Here is a 23915-nt window from a genome sequence, read left to right on the forward strand (position 1 = left end):
TCACAGTCAGGTTCGCTTGAAACGAGCTACGAGACGTGGCGCTGCTTTAGGGGGTTTAATTTCGCCTTGACTGATGTGCAACCATTTTCAACCGTTTTTATCTCCCTCCACTCAGAGAGATTATATGGTGACGTATACGTAGGATCCATTCTGATGATATCGAGCAGGAGGCAGGCTTCTTTGACTGACCGGTAGGCGTGGCCAATTTCATTTGAAGACCGACATCCCATCACATGGCTGGTAACATCTAACTAATTAGCTTTCTCTACTAGTTACATCTGACGTGCAACTGTCTTACCCTAGCTAGCGAGGCACACTATCGCTCGAAAGTAGGATACATGATCATTTTATTCTCTTTACAGTACGATTTCATTCTTCGTTAGAGCTGTCGTAGAATATTATGGCTCGATAAAATTTACTTCTCAAAGTTCATGTACGATAAAAGAGATTGGCACGTTTCGTTGTCAAGCTATGGATAAAGTAGAGAAGATCCTATCAAATTGACTATTGTTAAAGAATAATATCCAAAATCATTTAATATTTTTTAGAGAATCTTATGCAGGTCACAGACTATCCCTATTTATTTCGCCCTGAGATTAGAAACTCTATTTTTATATCATTTTAAATAAAAGCTTTATATTAATAATTCATATTTCTTCGTTGCTTTGTCATTAATTCATACATTAGTAACATGTACTGTTAATACGAGTCGACCGTAGTGTTCATATAATTTTTAGTTGTAGTATATATAGGTATACTGTATAATTAGATCTACAGATCGGTATCTCCGTTGCCATTTGAGCGACTCTCGTGATTACCATGTTCGCATAGATAGCGCCTCACGATGAATGAACGAAAGTGGTACCATGCTAGTTGCAACGTTCCGTGCGAATGACACGATCGTAACTAGGCTTTCCATCCATCATCGGACAGGTTAAGCTTATAGATTAAGTATATGATAATGTCAGTAAAAAAGAGATAGATAGTGACGGACTTGGAATCAAACTCTGCTCGACCACTCGTCTGTGCCATCCATATAGCGAGCCTACTCGTTTCGTCAACGTGATTCCGTGGCTTCCTTTGTGCTTTCCTGGCTATTCTCTCCACGGTCGTACTCTATTGTAAACGCGTATACCATTGTCACGATGCATTAAAACGAATCAGAACTGTGAAATATCATTCACTACCACTCATGAAAATCCGCCTCTTCTATTCGGGTACATTAAGTCCGCTATTAATCATATTTATTGCCACAATTTATTTTCGTTCTTTTATTATCGATATATATTGATCATACGAAGGGGTAGAATAATATTCTTTGAAGAAAGGAGTATTCGCGAGAAAGATGGTAGAGCACACCTAACCTCGAAGTTCATCTTTGGCCACCATCTTTAAATCATCTCGACCGATTCATACTTTTGTCTCTACCCTTTTACACATTTTATACACTTAATTTGCATTAATTTGCTGTATGAGGATACTTAAAGTGGATAGATCGAAAATAAAATTGATTTACTAATTGATACTTTAGAATAGTGAACTAGGGATTGTCCTATACGTTTCATTCCTAGTCTGTTCTTGTTGAGTGCGAATTCAGACTACGTTTTAAAGTGCTTCTTTATCTTTTATAATTCTTTTTTCAACCACCTAGATGAAAGTTCATCTGTTATCGATGAATGATAATCGTTCGATGATCTACCGATACAACAGATCTTATCTTTTTTAATCGTCCATTTCGTATACACCCATTTATCGCGCAATAATTGCTAAACGGAACCATTTACAAAAAAATCGTACTACCAAAGTCAAAATATCTAAAAAAAGAAAAAATCTGGCCAAACACGAGGCAAGGTCTCGTTCGATCCTTGGAAACTTCGATGAACACGGCTAAGGAGCAAAGGGATCGATTTAGCGCGGACAGCCAGCCAGCATCAAACAGACGGTGTAATGGAATAGATTCCTTTTTGTTTTTCCTACATCCGACCATGGGCATCCAGCCGGAAAAGCTTTGCAGTTTGCCGGGGATACCCGGTTCGCCGGTTTAATTACCGATCCGATTGCGGCGCTACGTTGCAGTTACTCGGCTGTTGCGACGTGCCAACGTCGTCGTTCCTTCCTACCTTCCTAGTGTGAGTGGGTGGTTCGGCTGAAAAAAGTCGATGAAGCGCCACCGAGCGGATTAAACGGAACTGTACAATACCGGGGAAGGAAGAGAAGGAAAGAAAAGAGCCATTGTAAATAGATACGTGTGCCAGCAACGAGGAGCGCCACACTCTTCTCCCGTCGACGAGAAATTGAGCCTCGATTCGAGCAGCAACTCCAGGCGATGAACGAGTCTGCTCCTGCAGTTCGTTTTACCTTCGTCTCTCGCTATCAACACGATATTTTAACGGTTCATCCATGTCTCCTCGAAGGCTTTTTTTTACGACAAGTTAGCACTTTGCATTCTGATGACTGTAACAGGTGCCATGCTGCATACCAACGTATCCAATATAATATAACCAAAAGTTAGTCTGGAAAAGATTCTTAAAAATCACTAGCTTTCATTGTAGTTACACGAGAATCCGCCCTTAATGAGACATAGATCATCATTTCGTAAACATCCTGTATAACGAAATTACGGTCATAGGTTAGGTTTTACCAGTCGGCCATTATAGGATCCTAATTCGATTGGAAGGTTGGACAGGGGGAGGAAGGAAGGAAATTCCGGCCGTGGAACGATAAGTTTTGGCGGATGCGACGTATCCGGTGATTTAGCATTGTTGCCGGCCGCGCGTCGTCAATGGACGCACGCAGGTAGAACGACACACGTTATATGTCCTTCTATCCTTGTCTTTATCGATTTCCGATCGATCCCCATTGTCGACCATCCACGTTATTCTACCTCTTCTCCACCTTCAAAAATCCTCTTGCTTCTTCTAACGATACTGTCGAACATTCTTATTCAAATTTAAACCTAGCCCTTTTTGAGGTTAGGCACCCCACTCTTCCAGCTTTCCCTAATGTACTGGTTCTTTAAAGAGCCACTCGATTATCCAAGCAGACAGATTTCGTTAAAAATCAGAAAGAAGCATCCTCAGAAATATTGGCGATACCTCTGATGAAGACGTTTTCTTTTTTTTTTTTTTTTTTTTTCAGATTTATAGCTAAAGTTCCTTAAGCTCTGGTTTGCATTTATTCAGACTCGAGTACAAGCCTCATTTCACTTCGAGAGAAGTTTGTAAACGATCCTCTGTCGATGGTCGAAAGAGTCTCGGCCGGGTAGATGGTTTAAAACGTCTAAGTATAATCCTCAAGATGGCGGAGAGTTAATTACTACTGGAATTCCCCGGTAGATGGTTGAGACTTTGCCTTGTCAGTTTACAGTCGATATAGCTACATAGGAGTTCTTAAATGTGGGTTTGTGGAGTGACAGATAACATGATTATCTTGGCAGACTACCGAGTTCAGAATCTCGATATTCCGTGTCAGGTTAGGATCTTTGTTGTCTTGTATAAATCTAACGTAGAAGAAAAATACAAGGGATTTTCTACAAGTCTCATTGATAGCTTACCAAACACGGTCCCAAGACGATTGGTTGTCACTGCTGTACTTGAGAACGAAACCTAATTTTGAGACCAGGCTCAAAACTGGGCTCTAGCTTTTTTTTTCATTTTTTCCTAAATAGGTTAGAAGTTTCCCTTTCAGTGAAGCTTGACTGAATTTAATCCACGTTATCAATTCACGTTCTTTTTCTCCGAAATTTAACCTCTGCTGGCTAAATTAATTTCTCTAGCTATTCCTCAAAAGTACTGATACTTAAATAAATCACATATACGTAGAATTTTTTAATAATCTTCCGATTAAAAAATTCCCAGACACACTATATATATATATCCAAGTAATATTCTTTAAAGAGGAGGAATAATTTAACCACCAAAAATCTCGATTTCTCCTAATAATTTTCTTATAGATGTACAGGCACGTCGATAAAGCTGCATCGAATCTTTTCTTCAGCAATGCTCGGATAAATCTGCGATGATACGTCAGATATTTCTCAAAGAATCCAAGACGCCTGCCGTTCTGTCGGTTCGATAATACGGTTTCAGCCGTATTAGTTAAAGCCGCGGAATCGTCGAGCGGTTCGTCCGTTTCCCAGCATCGCGTAATCTCTGGATATCTTCAGATATTCCAAGCATCTTTCGAGGCATGAATGCGTAATATCCGAGGAAGGCGCAATTAGAGGGGGAACGTTGTGAATAAATAAAAACGGGATAGCTCGAGTCTCGCGTCGCCTGGGGGAATTTTTATCGAGAAACTTTTGTTATGATAAACCGGCTGCACCGTAAGTGAACGAATGACGGCTACCAAGGGGAGATGGAATCGTCGAATTGTTCGATGAAAATGGCCACTGGTACGCCCTTCTTTTCATCTAGAAAAATGGCATTTTTTCTAATCCAAGGGTAGAGTATTAAAGTAGTATTACATACTTTCTTCCTCCGTAGAAGGTACAGATAAAATTCTAATAAGATTGCGACCTTTCTTCATAGATTAAACTTCTTCATATCTTTTTAGTCTGCGAAACAGTGTCGAAATCAAAGTAATATCAGATTAGGTTAGGTTACAGGCAGCTCCCCTCCTCCGTTTTCAGCTCGAAAAAATAACATTCGTTGGATAATCTGGTCTAGTGACATTTTTCAGTATCCGATATCGTATAAGAAATGGACTACATTTATATCTTTGACTTACTACATATATGATCCAGCAATTTTAGGTTAGGTCGCATTAACATAAATCAATTTATCTCTGATAAATCGGTGACGTGATTCATGAATGATTAAAAACCACTAGCGCAGAGTATAATCTAGCAGTGTGATTAACTAATAGGATCAAATAATGCCTACATCCCTATGAAGACTCGGTCGGTAATCTGATCTAGTGACTTTTTCCAGCGTTCGATATCGATCCAGGTGAATTCACCTCTAACTTAAGGTTCGATTAGCTCCGACAGGGTAAAGATTCGTTGGTAATTCGTCGGAAGTCGTAGTCTGTCCCGTGGTCGGACGATTACCCGGGGATTGAAGTTTTTCGCAAAGCTGGTCGACGGATTAATCCCCCGAAGGAAACGCGTCACGGTTTAATTCTTCAACGGTGGGATTTAGAGTCGCGCGCGGGCCAATCGAGACGCGCGATTAAGAGCTAACAACGGGCAAAGAGCCGAACAATCGGGCCCCGGATACGAAAGACAGGAGATTTAAATGTCTGCTTAAAGGATCAGCCGATAAGACGGTCTCGCTACCGGGTTTCATTTGACATTTAAATCGAACCGAATTCCACCGATCCTTAACCCTTCCGCTATCCTACCGGAAGTTCTCAACCGGAAATGTACTCCGGTATACAGGTCGAAGCAAATTTTTTAAGCATAAAAGAAACGCTGCATAGTTTCTTACAAATAACCTATTTCTTTTGATTTAGGTACTTTTTTTGTTTCTTGTGGATACCGCACGGTTTTTTAGATTCTGCTCGACTTTCAAGCTATTTCAAACTGTTCTAAATTGTTTCGGTGCTTGTTCCTCAACGAGTCAACCAAATTTTGTACCTAACAAACGCGCCGCGGAATCTATGAAAAAAACATTTGAAAAACGAGGTCGCATATAACGAAGCCTCCGAAAATTACTTCGCGCGTTTGGATTTGTTTCGAAAACTCTACGCAGTTACGACTGTTCCCAATTGGGTAACGTTGGCGAGCGTTTAACGACCGAAAATCGAAAGACCAAGAGGTGAAGGTGGAGGGGTAGGATAAAAAAATATCGATAATTTTCCCAGCCTATAAACGCGTGGCCCAATAAATAAGATCTCTTAAATAAAAGTACCGAGCATAAATATATAAATTACACAGCGGGAAGGGCTTTAATTAAATAATGCCGGGGGAATTTATGGGCAGCGTGATTCGATATCAGACCAATGTAAAAGAGGGACGCGAAATCCGTGAGAAAAAGAGAAAAAGGTTCGCTGTGGAATTAAATAAAAATAGAGAAAAAGGAACGATTGAAGAGGAAAAAGAAAATTGATCGAACTGGCTTTAAACGACTTAAGTCTATTTTCCATATTTATTCATATTCAAACGCGCGACAATTGTCCAATCTGCCGGATAAATCTGTTACCCCAATCTGTTTTCGCTATACTTTGAGTTTGATGTATATATCGTTAATGGAGCTTAGTACGTTGCAAAAGTAGGCTTCTACATTGACCGACTGGGTTCGAATCTAGTAAATTAGGTACGACTAGTAAGTTTGATAAGAAGCTTGCGTTTAATGCATTTTATGGGATTTTACACGAACAACGTGTTTGAAGCAAAGATGAAACGGATTTGTAAATTATTGAAAAATATTCGAACAGTTCTGGTGAAATTTTCGAATATATGAATCATCGAATATGTTTGCGCGATAATATTTATACAGATTATTTATGCTTCCTATTATGGAGGGAATTTTTATAGAAATCGTAATTATTCTTCGTTGATGAATATTGATTTACCTGATTTTCGATCGTCATGTACTGATTCTCTGATAAATTATTCGTAACATTTAATATTCCATATAATATAACATTTGCAATATTTATTACAAGAATATTTTAGCATATCGCTACGTTGATAATTCAGTAATCTGCCTCGATATAAAAATTTTATTCCATTCTGCGGCAACGTTCGTATTGGAATTCAAATCGACTCGAAAAGAAAGGGAGGAGCAGGGTGAAACAAAAATTGGAAGTATGGAATATACAAAAAATTCTCAAACCCTGTGCGCGATCTCTTACCTTTAAAAAAGAAACTCATAAATAATTTCTTGGTAGGAAGAGAGGAAGAAAACGAAGTTGAAATGACGTAGGAATTCTGAAACCCCAATGAAATATTTCTCGGTAACAAATTTCTATATTCCTGTAAAACTTTTCTTGGTAGAAAAACAAACTGCGAAATCCCTAGAAATCGTGGGACAAGAACAAAAAGAATCGTATATCTATACTTTACCTCGTTTATGAGATAGTGTAACGTGATCCACTGGACGTTTCTAGCGATCGTTTCACGCATTTCGTCTCGGAACAGCTAATCGGATATAGGTCCTCCGATACTCGATCGGAATTACCGTTTTTACTGGGCGTTATTATCGTTTTAGCGGAACGCCAGAGGGCTAACCGAATTGCTAGGGCGGGGAACAGCTAGCCACGGCTGAGTCACGTTCCTTTTTTTCTTCCTTTCGGACTAGGAAGTATCGAGTGAGTCATTTATACACCGATAAAAATCACGGAATAACAAATGCTGCGGGTACGAAGCCACCATTTAATATCGTACACGACCGATCGAAATAGTTCTTCCGACGGTTCCACCGAATAATCTTAGCCCACTTCATTGTCCTGTAGCATTAAGTCTTGTTTTAACTCGAGGTAACTTACATTGACGCGGATTAGAATCTAGAGTTTGTTCAATGGTCAAGTTACGATGTTTGATCTAGATTAGGTTTGAATCACGATGTTAGGTCTGGGTTACAGTGGTAGACTTATGGTTTATGGGATGTTAGGTTTACGTTAGAGACCACGTTAGAGTGTTAGGCTATGCTGTGTTTATGCTGGACACGAAATTATAGTGTAAAGCTGTACTAGGCTCGAGTTAAGTTCGAATTAGAGTTCCATTTGGTCTGAATTGCGTCTGACTCATTTGTATTAGTCCCCTATTAGCTAAGTCTCTAAGTTAGTGACTCAAGTTTGAGATAAACCTGTACCGAGTTAATATTATATTTGATTTTAAATTATATCTCTTTATATAGTGAGTCTGTTATTTATGGTAAATTTATGTTAAATCCACGTTAGAATTTTCAAGACAGAGCTAAGTATATATGCTGTCAGATCTGAATTATGTCTACATAGAATCTCAGCCGGATCTTCAGTTAGGTCTGCTTCAAGTCTATGTTACTCTGAAATCTATAGAAATTAACTTTGGGTCGGATCGATATCTGATGTATATTAGGACCTAATTGTAATTCCAAAATGTTCCACAATGTATGTACGATCATAGTGGATTAGTTGGTCTATAATTCTGAAAATAAAGATACATCTAATTAAAATTAAATAAATGTCCTGGTACTTTCCAGCAGTAATCTATCGAAGCTAGATTAAAATAGTTCTAACCTAGATCTCGCGTGTTCCAAAATACGTTTAAAAATATGATCTAACCAGTCAATTTCTGCCGAATTACTCTGATTATCTAGAAGCTTCGAGCTTATTCAGGAGTCTGACTGTCAGTCCTACTCTCAGTTAACTGATTCTCCCACTATGAGCAGGCTAGCTACTTCTACATATACATACACACATCTATATAAGACCCTCATGTGAAGATATGAGTCCCTTATTCTACTAGATATAGTATAAGTAAGTCCAACCTAACCTCACTATGAACGAGCTAGCAACCATTATATATACGTATCTCTCATTCGTCTCTCGTGTCGATTCGACGCCAGATTTTTCCGATAAAGGATTATGTTATTCGGCTATTTATAAAACAATTTTTCTGAAACTTGTCGACTTTGACGTGCGATTGAAATCCGATACTTCTGAAGGAAAATTAGTGTGAATGTATGCGAACGGAAAAGAGCAAAATCAATTATTTATCCTTTTATTTCATTGATGTTTTACCATTGTTCCAATTTGACACACGACGAGGGGCACATTAAGTTGTGAAAATAACGAACAAGCGAAGAGGAGAAGGAGCCACCAGTTCGACACCTAACCTGTACAAATCTCATATAATTGTACAAGCAACCAGTCACCGGAAGGACGACAATTTTTCTCCGACTCGAAACAGGTCAACGACAAGACAGACGCAACGAGACGATACAATTTCTCAGCGTCGCGCGTCCCAAAGTTTTCTCTACGGCGTCTCGCGGTAATAACGGGGAAGACGTCGCGTGCTTTCGACCGCTTAAACGGTGACGAGTAATAAAGGGTGTTGCGAGCTGACACGTAACGCGTCGAGGGTCGTCGACACATGGGACGTGCTCTACAGTGGGATTTCGGAATTTCTAGAGATCCTCGTGCTACGCTTCTACATGGCGAGTTCGCCATTCACTGACCCCCCCGCCCCTCTCCCGAAACTTCACCCTTGCTTTTCTACCTATTACGAGATTCGATTTGGAATACTTAATATTCATGCGGTCTTGACTTATAAGAGCGCTTTTGTCATGGAGATTCGTGAAGCGAAGTGTTAACATTGGAAAGACCAGTTGTGTGGTCTTCGTCCATCGACGAATCAATAAAGATTATTAAGATGATAAAGATTATTGACTTTATACTTAGACGTTTTACAAAATTACGCATTTGAAATGTCCCGCTTAAAATTATCGTCCAATAGCGGCCAATTATTTAATTAATCGATTCTTCTAAATACAGATTTTTATTTGAATTTTATTTTTACATATATTGCAAGTGAAATAATTAATATTTTCTTAGTTATCCGACGGGTGTCTAGCCGTCTCTGAGCCCTTTTATTTTCGAAAAGTAGCTTCAAAGCTGCATTCATGTTCGCCTCTGCCCATTTTCCTTTTTTCTGTTTTGAAATTTCAGACATTTCTCCTTGGCAAAAGATAGAAGGAAGATCAAATGAACATCTAATTTAATTTCAATCGCCAACAGATTGAACCTACAGATAAAGAAGGTTTCGTTCGTGCCGGTCGACGGTTGATCGGTCAGTGCTGGACGGAGTTGGATACTCGATACTAACAAACACGCGGGAATTTTATAGATTATAATGTATATAATATACAAAGAAAATTGCAAAACTGCTAACAAAACTTAATAGACTATATGAGAAAACAAAATCATTTACTTAACTGAGAAACAAAATATCAACCCTAGAAAGTAACTTTCGACAGTCTGATGTAACACTATCAATATAAAGTATATTATTAACATGCGAACACAATAAAACAGCAAAACAACAGGGAAAACAATAAAATAAATGACGTGGCTCCGAAATATGTTACACGAAATTGTTATATTCGTTTGTTCGTTCAAATAAAGTTGCTAATTAACATCCAATGTAAAGAGCCAGCACTAATTTCGGTCGGTATTGTACTACTCTGCTCGTCGCGAAACGACTAAGTAAAAAGGATACAGTTGTGTATAAAAAAAAAAACAAAGACCATTCTGAAATCTGAGAAACACGGTCACCCCAAGGAGATTTCTAACCACCATAAGACGTTCCTCTCGAAACAGGTCAAGTTTCGTTCGAGACACTTTTTGAAACGACCTATAGCTTCTGTGGAAGATAACTGCGTGCGAAACTTCAAACGGGACACCCGATATATCGAACATGAACTGTAGCAACACTTTGCTGCAACCCACTTACGATATTAACAGAGACATAAAAACAGATATAAAAAGAAAGGACACAAAATCGTCAGCTTGGAGGTCCATCGACAGGCTCGTATCATTTTGTGGCAAAAAACGTATCGATCGGTTGACTAAGAACGAAAATAATGGAAGAGGTTATGTTGTACAATTCGCCTCGTATAGGTTAGGCTAAGTTATATTAGGTGGCAGAAGCGAGAAATTCTGCAAAGAGAAAAAAGTGAAAAAACGTGTTCTTCCTCGATGGAATTCGAACTGGAGCCGCAAAAAAGAGCAGACTCCTGTTTTCTTGCCCTTTTATCACGACAACCGCCATAACGCCCTTCCATTTTACGTCAATGTACGTATACATCGTAACAGAAGTAGATGGTCAAACGGTCGTTCCGAATACCGAATGGAATATTCATTCGTCTTTTTTATTCTTTGGACATTAGTCGATAGCAGATAGATAATTTTAGTTAATTTTCGATAAATTTAACGAGGACAGATTTCTGCAAATTTCGCGTCTAACGCTGAGCGAATGTGACTGACTGCTGGTTCACAAATCATCGAGCAATTTATAGATGTTCGTAATTACTTTTTGCAATTATTATTAGTTTCTAGCAATTTATATCCTTATGGCCAATTATTTGTCTATTGGAACAATTAGATTTAACAATAAAAACATTCTAACCTACAAAATAACTCGAACAGTAAAAACGAGGATTTCCAACGGAAAGAAAAGTGCCAGTTTTGGTATTTGCGTCGTTCGTCCTTCGATCTAATTATCAGCGTCGTTAAATCCCATTTTCTACGTAACAAATTCCTACAGCCAACGTAGCCTAACGTCACTTCACGGCAGCGATCAAAACTTCGAAACAGTCTGGTCGATTTCGCGAAAACTTGCGTCTTCTGGGTGAAATCCTATCGGGGAAACGTGGTCCGAGGAAAATTTCATACCGGAAAATTTTCGATCTGGAAAATCAGCGTTGTCAAATTTTGAACAGCTGCGAGCTGTTTGATGAGAGGACACTTGGGAACAGTGGCGGGATAAGCGACGGTTAACCCGAATACCTCGTGCCCTTCGGCTTGGAAACGATTCGAATGCGAATCTGCGGGATCTTGGTCGTTGCTGGAGGAACAGGCGAAGGGATGGGGTTGACACAGATCGGTGAAAATATTATTTTAATAGAGGGAAGTTGCCTCGGTGGTTGTAACGCGTTATCGAGTATCGTGCTACTCTCTAGAACTAATTACATAGTTAAAGAGTTAATTATTGCGGGAGAACGAGGTCGCGGTATGCGGAATCGTTGTAGCGTAATCTGTGTGCCCCGGACGTACGTACACTTTGCCCTTCGAGCTTCTGTGTCTTCTATTGGGTTGGCAACTAAGTAATTGCGGATTTTGTCATTAGGTGGTTGTTACGACCGTCAACGCGTCAGCGAGAAGCGTAAATTCTCGCTACGATTCGTATAATCGACACCGCGAATTAGTCGTTCCCCTGTTTCGGTTAAGATAACGGAGGTAGTTCAATGAATTTCACACTGTATTAACAGGTTAATATAGCTTGTATATTTAACAATAATGCATATAATAAAGAACGTCACAAATTATTTTACGATAAATACAGTTAATGTGTTACAGAAATTCGACCGACTTTGTGATATCTCTCGATATATTCGTTAGACTTAGCAACTTTATTCGTCAGACCTCTCGATGTATGCTGTTAGAATGTTCGAAATGAGACTGATTGCCCTTCGATCATTTCTTTGTCTACTCGGGGAGACGACCCCCACCACGCTCGAGTCACGCCACAGTTCGCGCCTATGATATCACGTATGCCACCTTCTTTGTGTGCATGAAATAACAGACCGAAATCGACGTTTCTGGAACTCGCTGCTTGGCAACAACTATGCGCTCGTCGATACATTGTATATTTTTCGTCGTGCAGATCAGACGATCTGTCTGCGACGCTGTAGGACCGCGAGCGACGGTTAGAAATACGGCCTATACTAAGCCTCGTGGCGTAACAGTGATGGTAATAACAAAATCTGCAATCACTTAGTTACCAACCGGCACAGTGGAATTGTTCTCGCTTCGTGGTTTAAATCGAGCTTGCGACCGACCATGATCCAAGTTAGATCACCGATAGATAAACAAAGGATCGATAGAGCTCGTGCGACGAGTTTGACCTTGCCATTGTCCAGGACATTGTCACAGTCGATCGATTCGTTGTTAATTCTATTGTATTCGTTTGCTTTGGAACGAACAGCGAGGATCATTTGTGTGCAGTCGTTGTAATGAGATTATCAAGAAGCAGAGATTAAGTAGGCGAAGTAACTGGATAGCGGGACAAAGTGCAGAAACAAAATAATAATTACCAGGCCGCTTTTAAAAATTTCACACGACGACAACGAAGCGTGTATTTTTACACGATGGAAGTTTGCTACTGATATCGGTTCTTTCCACTCATATAGTGCCCAGTCATAAAGATATATAACACGACCTGAACGTGAAATTACAAATTCATAATGCATTTTAATATTTTTTTACAGTGTGGTATCGTTTATGTTATAACTTTATTTGGTCATAACTGATATTGTAACTTTTTAATTAATTTTAACACCACCGGATTGCTGTATTTTATTATATACTGCACTTTATAAAAGCAGAAAAAGTGGCGCGATTAATTGAGGGCAATTCCAGCTAAACAATAACTGATAATAATAACAAAAAAAAAAAAAAAAGTATCTTCCCATTCGGTTGGCTAAGTGTTAAGAAGTACAGTTACTTCTGGAATAAAGAACCGTGTGAAAAAAAAAAATAAAAAATAAAAATAGCTTGCTAAATACGTACAATTATTTGTGAAACTAACAATTATTCTAATTTGATTGTTTAACGTATAAAATTCGTTCGATATTCCTATATCAGATCTTACACAGCCAATCCTTGGGATCCACTCGATCGATTAGTTTATAAACTCGTTACATTCCCTCTATCGACGGCACATACCTGCTTATTTGGCTTGAAAAGTGCACGTTCACCGGGGGTTCCCCTATGACCGCACGTAAATTTACTATGTCCCACGAAACGGTCATCGATCTCGCAACGAAAAAGGAAACCGAGAGCCACCCTATCTCTGGTGTCGTTTATTACTATTATTAAAACGTCTCCTTTCTTCCTTTTTTCTTTCTTGTTCCACGGCCACACGTGACCAAAGGGCGCGTGAGGCGAATTGGAGGGTAAAAAAGACCCGATGGAGCTTCTCGTTTTCTCTCTTGACTTATGGTTTCCCTCGATATCGATACACCTCCCTCCTTTACTCTTCAATCGATTCACTGACTCCCAGTCTGTGACTCGCAGTCGTCACCAAGCTTTTCACTTTGTAGACTTTCAGCCGCGTGGCTACACGCTGGACGATGCTTACGATATTATCTAAGATATTATCGGGTTGGCAATAAAATCATCAAAATCCTTCGATTCTGCCACTTACAGCGTCCGCCCTCCACGACTACTCTTCGTTTCGTTCGTTTCGTCGAAGATTCGATGGCATTGACTTGGCAACTAAGTGATTGCGGATTTTGTCATTACCACCTAATGATATTGTCCGCAATCACTTAGTTGCCAAGCCAATAACATAGACAAGACGTATCCTTGTGGGACCGAACGAAGCGTTTCGACGATAAAAACAACTCGTTTAGTAAGCTGATGTCGCTGTTAGCCACGATGTGGAAACGTAAGACGATGTCGAAGACCGCCGACAGTAAACAGTCGCGTGTCTCCCTTTGTCATCGAAGGTTCTCATTGCCACGACCTGGTAACTCGAGACATACGACACCGCTTGCCCTTTGCAATGGCCAAATGGTAGCAGATAGCCGATGCTGGCTGGCATTTAGCTGGCTTCGCTCACGGAACGTACGTGTACGATTTCCGTAAAACAACACCACGAAGAAATTAACCGACTGTCCAGACACCGATGGAGTTACCGCGATGACACCTGCGACATTCCCTTTCTCCCTCTTTCTCTCTCTCTCTCTCTCTCTCTCTCTCTCTCTCTCTCACTCACTCACTCTCTCTCTCTCCAGCTTCCCTATTCTGTGCATGGGCCGCGTTTCATTTGTCGTTTCACCGACCCTTCGACGAAAGGGCAGGGCTTCCTCCGGGGAGACACGATCCTGGAGAGATCCAATTGTCCACGTGGATTTCTCGTCTTTTTTCTCTCGCTCTTTCTTTTTTTTCTCTCATTCGATACGTGCCACCCGTGTCTGATCGCTTTAAAGGCCTCCATCTTGGATTAAGATGGCGCCCGTGTGGCTCGTATCCGTGTATAATCCGAAAGGTTTATCGCGTGGTAACAGAGACGCGCCACGCTGGTCGACAGTCCGAATCTCCGCGTTTATCGCGTTCGTTCGATGGATTAATTAGCCCCCTTGACTTTGGTCGATAGGATGGTTCGCTTAGTCAGAACGACTGATAGGTAAAAGACGCAGAGGGATACTTGGGATGACAATTTCTTGGAAGCCACATCGAGCGCAGATTCCATCAACTGCAAGTTCGACCTTTGATGTTGCACGACAAAGGAAACTACTAGCTACGGATAGCTAACTTTCTCTCTCTATCTCTTTCTCTTGTTGGCTCGCTTAGTCTTTGTATCTACTTGCAAGATTAGTTCTACGCGATTAACGAGAGATTCTGTGTTTCGTTAACCACTGTGAATTTGGCCGAATTTGGATAATCAGAGACGTAACAGGAGTTGCAGGAACTGTTAGTCTCATTTGACGGAGGAACTCGTGTTACACGGTGCCCTCTTGATTTAATGACTGCCAGCAAAGATTCCAATGTTCGCTCTCGTCCAGGTTTACCATGGAAAAAGTCCTCTGCGACTAGTCAAACAGCAAAAAGCAAAATCCACACGAGTACAGTCAGAAGCCAAGAGAGCGGGTCTGGCTTCGTGCAAGCTGAAATGGATTATTCGCGCTATTCGGCGTTTGTTTTACCAACAGAGACCCGAACAATGAAGGTAATAAAGCGGAACAAGTCAGTTGCTTCAAGCAAGCTTCCTCTTCCACCATTCTGCCGGTTAAAAATTCTCCAAAAATTCACTCGCAAAGAAAAATGTATCTGGAAGAAAGTCTGTACGTGGCACGTCTTAGTTGCAGAGAAAACTCAAGGTTCTATTCGTTTAGATGTATCACATGGACAAAGGTTCGAGAGACAAATAACTAACGTTTATCGACATTTGCATTTTTCTATTTTATTTGCATATTTCATTGATACGTGGAATATTTCCCAATACAAAGATCAAAACTTTTCAATTTTCGCACTTTCAGTGTTTTCTAGAACTGTAATTTATTTTTCCATAAAGTGACTGGTTCGTTTTTTGCTTAATTTCAATTGCAGTCCAATAATTGGCAGATAAAGTAGATCTCTGAAATGTCCTAAGTGCAAAAACGACCTTGGCCTCGAGCGTGTAAACGAGGGATTTCAAGTTTCGTTAACCGTTGTGTAAATGAATTTGAGGACGTAGAAGTGTAACAGGGCTTGCAAGAAGAAGCCCTTCTCCGCCTTCTGCCTGATATAATGACTTCGAGCAAAGATTCCAACACTCCGTTCACGGACCCCACCCGCGCAAAAACCCAAGTCAAACAGCCGGAGCCAAAATCCACATGATCAAATCTGATAGTCGAGAGGATTTCCAGAATCTTCTAGAGCCGAGTTTATTTCATTAACAGAGGCCAAAAGGAGGGAGCAACGAGGGCAGTAGTAGACCATCGAGAATATCATCCACTTGTAGAGAAGAAGCTCGATTATTATCCGAAGTGATGTGGACCGTACCTACCTCGGATAATGCGGGGAACTTTGTTAGCTTCCACGAACCATACAATAAACTGGTAAAAAACATTTTGATAACATAAGCGTGCATTTAGATCTAATTGATTATTTGATCGGTTGAAAGTTTGATTTAATAACTTTCACGATACGCGACTGTATTTATGCTTTCGTACTTTTCGTGTTAAAATTTGGAACAAAAAAGACTGAAGGAGGAGGGAAAAAGAGAAAAGTAACAAAGAAAGAACAAAGCTACGGTAAAGTTCGAGGCACTTCGGATAATACGGAAGTTCGGTTAAACGGGATTCGGATAACCGACACTGCACTGTACGTACGGTGCAACCTATCGGTTTAAGGATCAATCAGAATCGATCCGACCCACAGGTAGAATAGGCTCGGTCGGACGAGTAATTAGGAGAATTTTACCCAGGCTCCGGCCAATGTTCACCGTTTATCAGGCAAATCGAAATTGCTTCGCGTTCGTTGGAATAATATCGAAGGTTAGGTAAGGAGGTACGTCGTCGCCGACCTAATTAACGACGACGTCGGAGGCGCACCGATTCTCACTCAGAATCTTTCTCTCTCTCTCTCTCTCTCTCTCTCTCTCTCTCTCTCTCTCTCTTTCTGTTTGAAAGTTAAAGTGCTCAGGCGATCCAGGCTCGATAAAAGCGACCCTGCGCGCCCTTATTCATCCCCGTTCCTGGTATACCAATACACGAGACTGGAGCGACGTCGTGACACGGTGCAGGCGCCGCGACGCGTGCAATGACTGACTCACAGAACAAATCAGACCCCCTGCCGTTCAATATGCATGAGTTATCATTGGTAACGGAACAGGAATGAATCATATTTCGCGACGTTCTCAGCCGGTACTCGTTATTTCACCTCACCCTTCTGTCTCTTCATTTTTTCCTTCTTTTCTTCTTCTTTTTTTTCTTCCAATCGAAACGATCGATCAACCTCGACTCCTAAAGGACTAGGAAGCTTTCAGACGAGCATACGACGATTTAGTTTCGACTTCTTCTTTGGTTTAGTACAGGCAGAGGGCCGAGGAAGCGGCAACAGCGTCTGCCGCGGTGGTGTGAGTCGAACTGAAACTGGAGAGCCTTTCCTCTTGCTTACACGGGAACACTTGGACGCGGGATTGATTCTTCGATGAGGAGTCGGCCGAGAAACTGTTGACAAAGGAATTTTTCGGTTAGAAAGTGACGTTTATGCGATACGTAGCACGTGGCCACTGACGGATTTTCTCTCGAAATTATTGCACTCGAGTAGGCGTTCTCAGCCATTCGCAAAGTAATGACTTTGCCAGAACACGAAAATTAGAGAAGTTTTGATAATTGTACGCAATGTTGCAAGATGATAGCCACGTATCGTATTCTTTATTCACTTTTTCGTATTCGGATATTTTTGAAATATAGTTGCTTGTTACTGTATACACCTGATGGAAATTTCCTTTTATTTCCCACGTAGAACACAGGATATTTTTAATCTCGTACAAATGCAATCTTCTTAACCCTCTACCGGCAATATAGTTTCTTTTTTTTCACTAACACGATCAGCATCAAGGGTCTTTCAGTCCATGGCCTGATTTCTTATCGTGTTGGGCTTTGAAGGAAATCAGAAAAAATTCTCAGGTACTTATTGTAGTACTTAATTCACTACGGAAGTGATACTTTAGCCAAGTATTTAAACAGTAAAAATAAAAATAAAACTTGGAAAGTTATGAAGAAATGGGAATTTCTTTGGAACTACACGGTTTTGTGTTAAACAAATATTAAAAAAAAAACCATGATATTTAAAATTCATATCGGTTCCATTCATTGTTATTCCTTTCATTCAATCAATTTCTTAATTTTCGTTCATATAAGAATTTAGTTGGTGGTAGGCAATGAAAATTTCGTCTGGAACTCGGCCACTGATCTTGGCCGGCGGACGAGTTAACATCGTAAAACTCCTGGTAACTCAAACTTCGGAGAAATACCTCACATGTGCCAACAAATTACTTAAAACATCGACATAAGAGTATATGTATGGTCTTTAATTAACTACGCTAACGTACGAATCAGGATACAGGCCTTTAGTTATTTCATCTATTCTCAGAAGCAACTCAGTGTTGTAGTAGGCGACGAGCAAAAGGAGGTAAACGAAGGTTCGAACGAAAGGAAATACAAGAGTGAAATAATGGCGTCGTTGGTGGCACACAGTGACAGGCGTCAAAGAAACGTCTAATGTTTTTACTGTTCCGTATCTTTTCTACTCCCAGTAGCCGACTTTCCTTTTTTTTCTCCCCACCCCCTGCCTCTCTCTCCTCCTGCCTTTTCACTCTCTCGCTCGTTATCGAGCCTTCTTATCTCTCTTTCATTCTCTCCTCCGTCGTCTTCACACTTATCACGGTTTTCTTCCCTTTTCCCTTTCACTGGCAACGCTACGCCATTTACATCGCCATTCACGTCCACCCTGCCCTTCTTTCTTATCGTCCTCTCCCTTTCTGCCTCCTTTAATAACCACTCGCGTCCGCTATCTTCCTCGGACAACAGCCACACGTAGCCACTACCGCATGATTTCTCTTTTTTTCTTTCCCCCACTCCCCCCCTTTTCTTCGACAGTCACACCCTCGTTCAACCCTGGATTCAAACGAGAGGCAACCCTTTGTCGATCGAAAAGAAGCCACTGGACAAGGTAACAAGCGACTTCCAGGCCGATGGGAAAATATTTGCTGTAAGGGGAGCGCCCGCGAGGAACACGTCCCTAGGGATTTTAAATACGGTCCAAACTGAAAGCACCGGACAAACCCGGAACTCGGTCATATCCGCGTTTCTAGTCGATCGTTCAAAGTTTGTTGTGTGATGCTTTCTTGGAGCTACCATGGTTGACAGATTCGACTTTTTATTGATAGGTTGGTAAAAGATTTAGGGTGGAGCAATTTTTGTGTCTAGGAGATTGATTGGTTCGTTTGGCACGCGATTTAACACAGATATAGTGATTTATACTTTAGACAGTTTGTTGTTATCCTTATGAATGCATAAACATCTAGTCGTCTGTTGATGACAAATATACGCCAACTACTCTCTCTGAGGTTCACAGACTCTCGTCTTCTCAGATCTTCACCGTCCGTGGACAGATGCATTCAGAGATTACTTATATTTTAGGTAATATTACTCTAAACAGTAGCGCCTAGTTCACAATTATCGTTACATTCTGGGGAATTTCCTGTCAGAATTTCCCTAATTGTCGCTGTAATCGTCTAAGCGATTTGATATCCTAATAAGACCGATGAAAAAGAACGAGACATTCGTTGAATTCTTTGGTCATTTGTGTGGAGTGTGAAAGAAGAGGAAACGAGGACAACGCAGGTTGAAATAGTAAAATCTCCCCTCCATCTTGTTTCGTATTTCAACTATGTCGTATTGAAGTTCTTCTGTTTGATCACAGAAAGAATTGCGTTTGTTACCGAATTTGATCGTTACGTGGCGCTTGGATCGCTCCATCAACGGGACCGATAAATGCAGCCCGCCCCGGGCATTCGTGGAATAATTGGATCGGTTTTTGCAATTGTGAATCACGACCCTCGACAATCAGAGGAACAAGACTTTTTCTCTTCCGTCCACGCGACTTTTCCGGACCAGATAGCACGGTGTGCTGCCTTATCTTCAGAGAATGCCACTCTTTTCCTCCGCGTAGTCTCATGCCATTCTTTCTTTGTCCTTTCTTCCCTTACGATTCTTCGTAACCTTTGTTTAGCCCTTTGAAGACGGAAATAAAGAACCACGAGAAAGACGAAAGGTGTATTCTTCGTCTTGTGGATATCTTAGATATTGAGAATATCGTTGAACATGTATTAAATGCAATTAATGCGATTTATTTGGAATTTTTAGAAAATTATTATTTTGTTTAGTGCCAACGATCGGTAAAGTGGGTCACGTAGTTAAAGGGTATTCCAATTTAATTTTAACAATTTTTCAATGGTTCTTAGTACCTTTTGGCATTTTGAGGTTGTTGAATTGTGCTCGCAAATGACGGTATACTATCTTATCGACGGAATCAAAGGAAAGTGTTCGAAATCCGTTCCGATGAAATTTTTCTCTGTTACAAAGTAGAAGCAATAATTATACACTTTGCGAATTGGAGAATCCTCGAGCAGAAATTGTTGAAGAATAACAGTCGTAGAAAGAAAAGAGAGAAAGTTGACGGACACGGCTTTAGATTAAAGTGTCTTGCATTTACGCAGACGTCGAGATTCCCTCTTTTTCTCTGTTCTGGAACACCTAACAATGATTCTTTCTCTTACTGCGAGAGGAGATAATTCTCTTTGTTGCAGAGTGCGCCCTTAATGTCGGCCGATTTCGTAGTTAATGCCAGTCGCGTTTAAAAGTAATGGGTTTAAAAAAGTCGTGGAAAATGAAATCGAAGCGTGCCACGAGATAAACGACAGGAACGGTTCTTTATTCTTTTATTTCTGTTGTAATTTCTAGAAGACCATCTCTTCCCCCTCCCCCTCCCCTCTCTTCCTCTCTCACAAAGTCTGACTAACGACGAGTCCACGAACTGTATAAATTAATATCCAAACCGGTTAGCACGTGGATTATTTAATTATAATTGCTCGTGTCTCGCGAAAATCTACGGCCATAAATATTTTCATGGTAAAACAAATTTTCTAAATTACTCATTTAAAAATTTACTTACAAGTTTACTCGATTACACGCTTGAAAAATTTCTTGGAATTTAAATTACTCCTTGCAAAAGGAATAAGGATGACCTAAGACTTATGAAATATTATAGATTTAAGTATTACACGAATAAATAAATATGACAATGTTGATTCCTTTGTTTCTGACGAGAAGATTGTTATTGTTAAGAGCATGCTAGATCTTTTTAACAGCATGTAACGTTAATGCTAAGATATTGAACATATATTCAACGAGCATATTGTTCTATAATATTTTCTATCAACGTTTACAATTAATTTGGAAGATATTTACTCATTTTTCGAAATTCCTCTGGGAACAAGCGATTGTTCATACGTTGATAAATTATTAATATACGAAATTGATTCAAAATATCAAAACAGACGGGTCGATAATTTATTCCATGTGAATCAAGTAACATAAATTCTAGAAGCTAAGGTATATAATATAATAGTAATTACCATTCGCGTATTTTAATTACCAGTTCAAATAATTATATATTTATTGTCGAATTTCCCGAGCAAATTATATTTCTCGAACGTCCTAATTTTTATTGACGACAAGATATTGACACTTGCGTCGAAAAATCACGAAAACGTCAAGCTTTCTCGTGATATATGACTTTAAGCGCTTTCCACTTTTTTCATACAATACTTCTCGCCGTTTTTCATATACCTGAAGAATTTAGAAAAATTGAGCAATTCGCCTACCATGCAAACATATATAATTGTACTTATTATATAATAATTATTATATATTAAATTATAATATATAATTGTACTTCATTTATATTTATTTATATAATATTTATTTTTGATACTTAAATTTGATAAGCAAGTACGAATGGACAAATGATTTTGGGAAGAGGTTCGCGTGCGACGTAACACGAATGATCGCGTGGAAAACGCGAGCGCGGAAAAACGCGACGTTTCATCAGTATCAGCGGAAGGTTAAAAGGCAATTCGATGGAATTGTTCTAGCGTTGCTGGGAACAGTGAGCAAACACGCGTGAGAATGGCTTCACGTTCCCAACGATTCGTACGACTATCGCTGTCACGCTGCAGTTTTCCCCCTTTCAACCTCCGAAAATTTGTTAGGGCTCTTGTCCACTTGCAACTAGTCGCGCAAACTTGCCGAGTATCGCCACTGAAGTTAAACAGTATTTGGGCGGTCACAGCCTCGTAGGTGTGTGTTTTTAGGTGCGGGAACCATGAAATCTGACACCTTCGCTTCAGAGAGATTATACAATGATATTTCATCTGGGCGTCGAATAAAAATATGTATTCTAACATGTAAATGTGTGGCGTCACTCGACAACAAATATGGCCGGACGACGGCAGCGCAGTGGTTAGCGTCTTTGGTTACAAACGTTCGGGACCCGGGTTCAAATCCCGTCGCCCGTAGTTCGATTTTTCTTCCACGACACCTTAATGAGAAGAAAGCAGCAGTATTCTCCGCCAACGACATCTATACCAGCATCAGCACTATCACCGACTTCTATCGCACTTGAAATGTTTTTTCCTGCAACATTATCAATCACAGTTTAGACAGAAGAAAATCGACTAATTATAAATAATTTGTTCGATATTGAACAGTAATTTTAATATCGAGACGCTTTTCAAAGGTGCAATTTCGAAAGAATGTGAATATATTATAAAAATTAAAACTGGTCTTTCCAGTGTTAATGCCCTTAGTTACGCTTCACGAATGTCTGTGAACAAAAACGCTCTCATAATTCGAGACCGCATGAATATTAGGTACAAATCGAATCTCGTAAGAGGCGCAGAAAAGCAAGGGTGGAGTTTTGGAGGGTCAGCGAATGGCGAACCCGCATGTATAAAGAACTTAATGGCTCGGTGAAGAGCTCTCATAGTCTGTTAATAAGATCAAGGGGAGAAAACTGTATTACGTGTGAAATATTAGCATCGCGACATTCATACTATGTTGCTCATTCCCGAAAGTCGAAATCTGTCTCGTTACTTTTTAACAATTAATAATAATAATTTGCATAAACATTCACAATCTATTAACTAGTATCAATTTGTGTTGTCAGGCACGGTAGCGTTGAGGATGCTGGAGCTGGTGGTCCCCCAGCATGTGGTCCGTGGCCAGAACATCAAGTTGGAGTGCAACTTTAACCTGGACGGTGAGACGTTATACTCGGTAAAATGGTACAAAGACGGGAACGAGTTCTACCGATACGTGCCGCAGAACATGCCGCCTGTGCTCGTCTTTCAGCTGCCAGGTGTCACGGCGAACGTAAGAATCACGTTGTATTGATTTTTACCGCGTCTCGTGCCAATGCACCCCTCGCCTAGCTTATTCTATTTAAAGCGTATCGCTTCTCATTTTTATCGCGTTCTGTCGCCTGCGTTTCTATTCTATCTTGCCCATTTCCGGCCTACGAATTTCTCTTCGGGCCTGCACCATGTACTGCCGATGAAATTCGGTCGGAAACAGTGTCCAGCTGTTTCACGAGACTGCACCTGTTCCCTTGGGCTACGTATCTTTCTCTTACAAGAGAAATTAGGGTTTGCGAATTTTTTATCAGCTAGCAGCTTGCTTTTAGCCTTTGGTGTTTAGTAATATGCCATCGTCGATATTGTTCACCTTTTTTATTTTGAATATCCTAGGGATTTCAGGAATTTCTTTTTAGAGATCCTTAACATTTTATAGGGTTGAATAGTTGTCAAGGTCGTAGAAAATCTGCTCTTCTTTGAATGATTGACAAATAGACATTCGTGTAATTGTTTCTATGAATAATTAAAATAGCAAGGCCCAGATAGAAGAGACTTGTTTCGCTTATAAACACTTTGCACTCGGATGTTCCCTCTGAGGGAACTCGAAGAGAAACTCGGTGATTATATAGCACAAAATTACTAAAGCTTCAAGCTTTTTTTAAAATATATGTTTTCCTGTATAAAGAAAATAAAAATATGGTCAGAGTGCAAAGGATTAAATATTGTAATAGGTAAACTTCGGATATTTCAATTACAAAAGATGTTATTCAATACATACCGAGCATTCGCTTCTGGTAGC

General features: G+C 40.2%; 1 protein-coding gene and 1 long non-coding RNA gene across 4 annotated transcripts in view; one reads left to right on the forward strand and one right to left on the reverse strand.

The window, feature by feature from the left end:
* The window catches only part of LOC139994936 (uncharacterized), a 70760-nt gene that overhangs the window by 40955 nt on the left and 5890 nt on the right, over positions 1–23915 (forward strand). For all 3 annotated transcript variants that reach the window (XR_011801809.1, XR_011801808.1, XM_072018024.1), the window contains exon 2: positions 22930–23135. Coding sequence is in view for 1 of the 3 variants with exons in the window: in XM_072018024.1 (XP_071874125.1) it covers positions 22930–23135 (206 nt within the window). In the remaining 2 variants the exon portion in view is untranslated. The remainder of the gene's footprint in view (positions 1–22929; positions 23136–23915) is intronic.
* Positions 691–14200, reverse strand: LOC139994772 (uncharacterized). The gene is made up of 3 exons (XR_011801719.1): positions 13372–14200; positions 2247–2471; positions 691–2146 (listed from the first exon to the last, which is right to left on the reverse strand). It is a non-coding gene; the product is annotated as an uncharacterized lncRNA (long non-coding RNA).

This window comes from Bombus fervidus, chromosome 15 (genome assembly GCF_041682495.2).
Source record: "Bombus fervidus isolate BK054 chromosome 15, iyBomFerv1, whole genome shotgun sequence".
Taxonomy (NCBI): domain Eukaryota; kingdom Metazoa; phylum Arthropoda; class Insecta; order Hymenoptera; family Apidae; genus Bombus; species Bombus fervidus.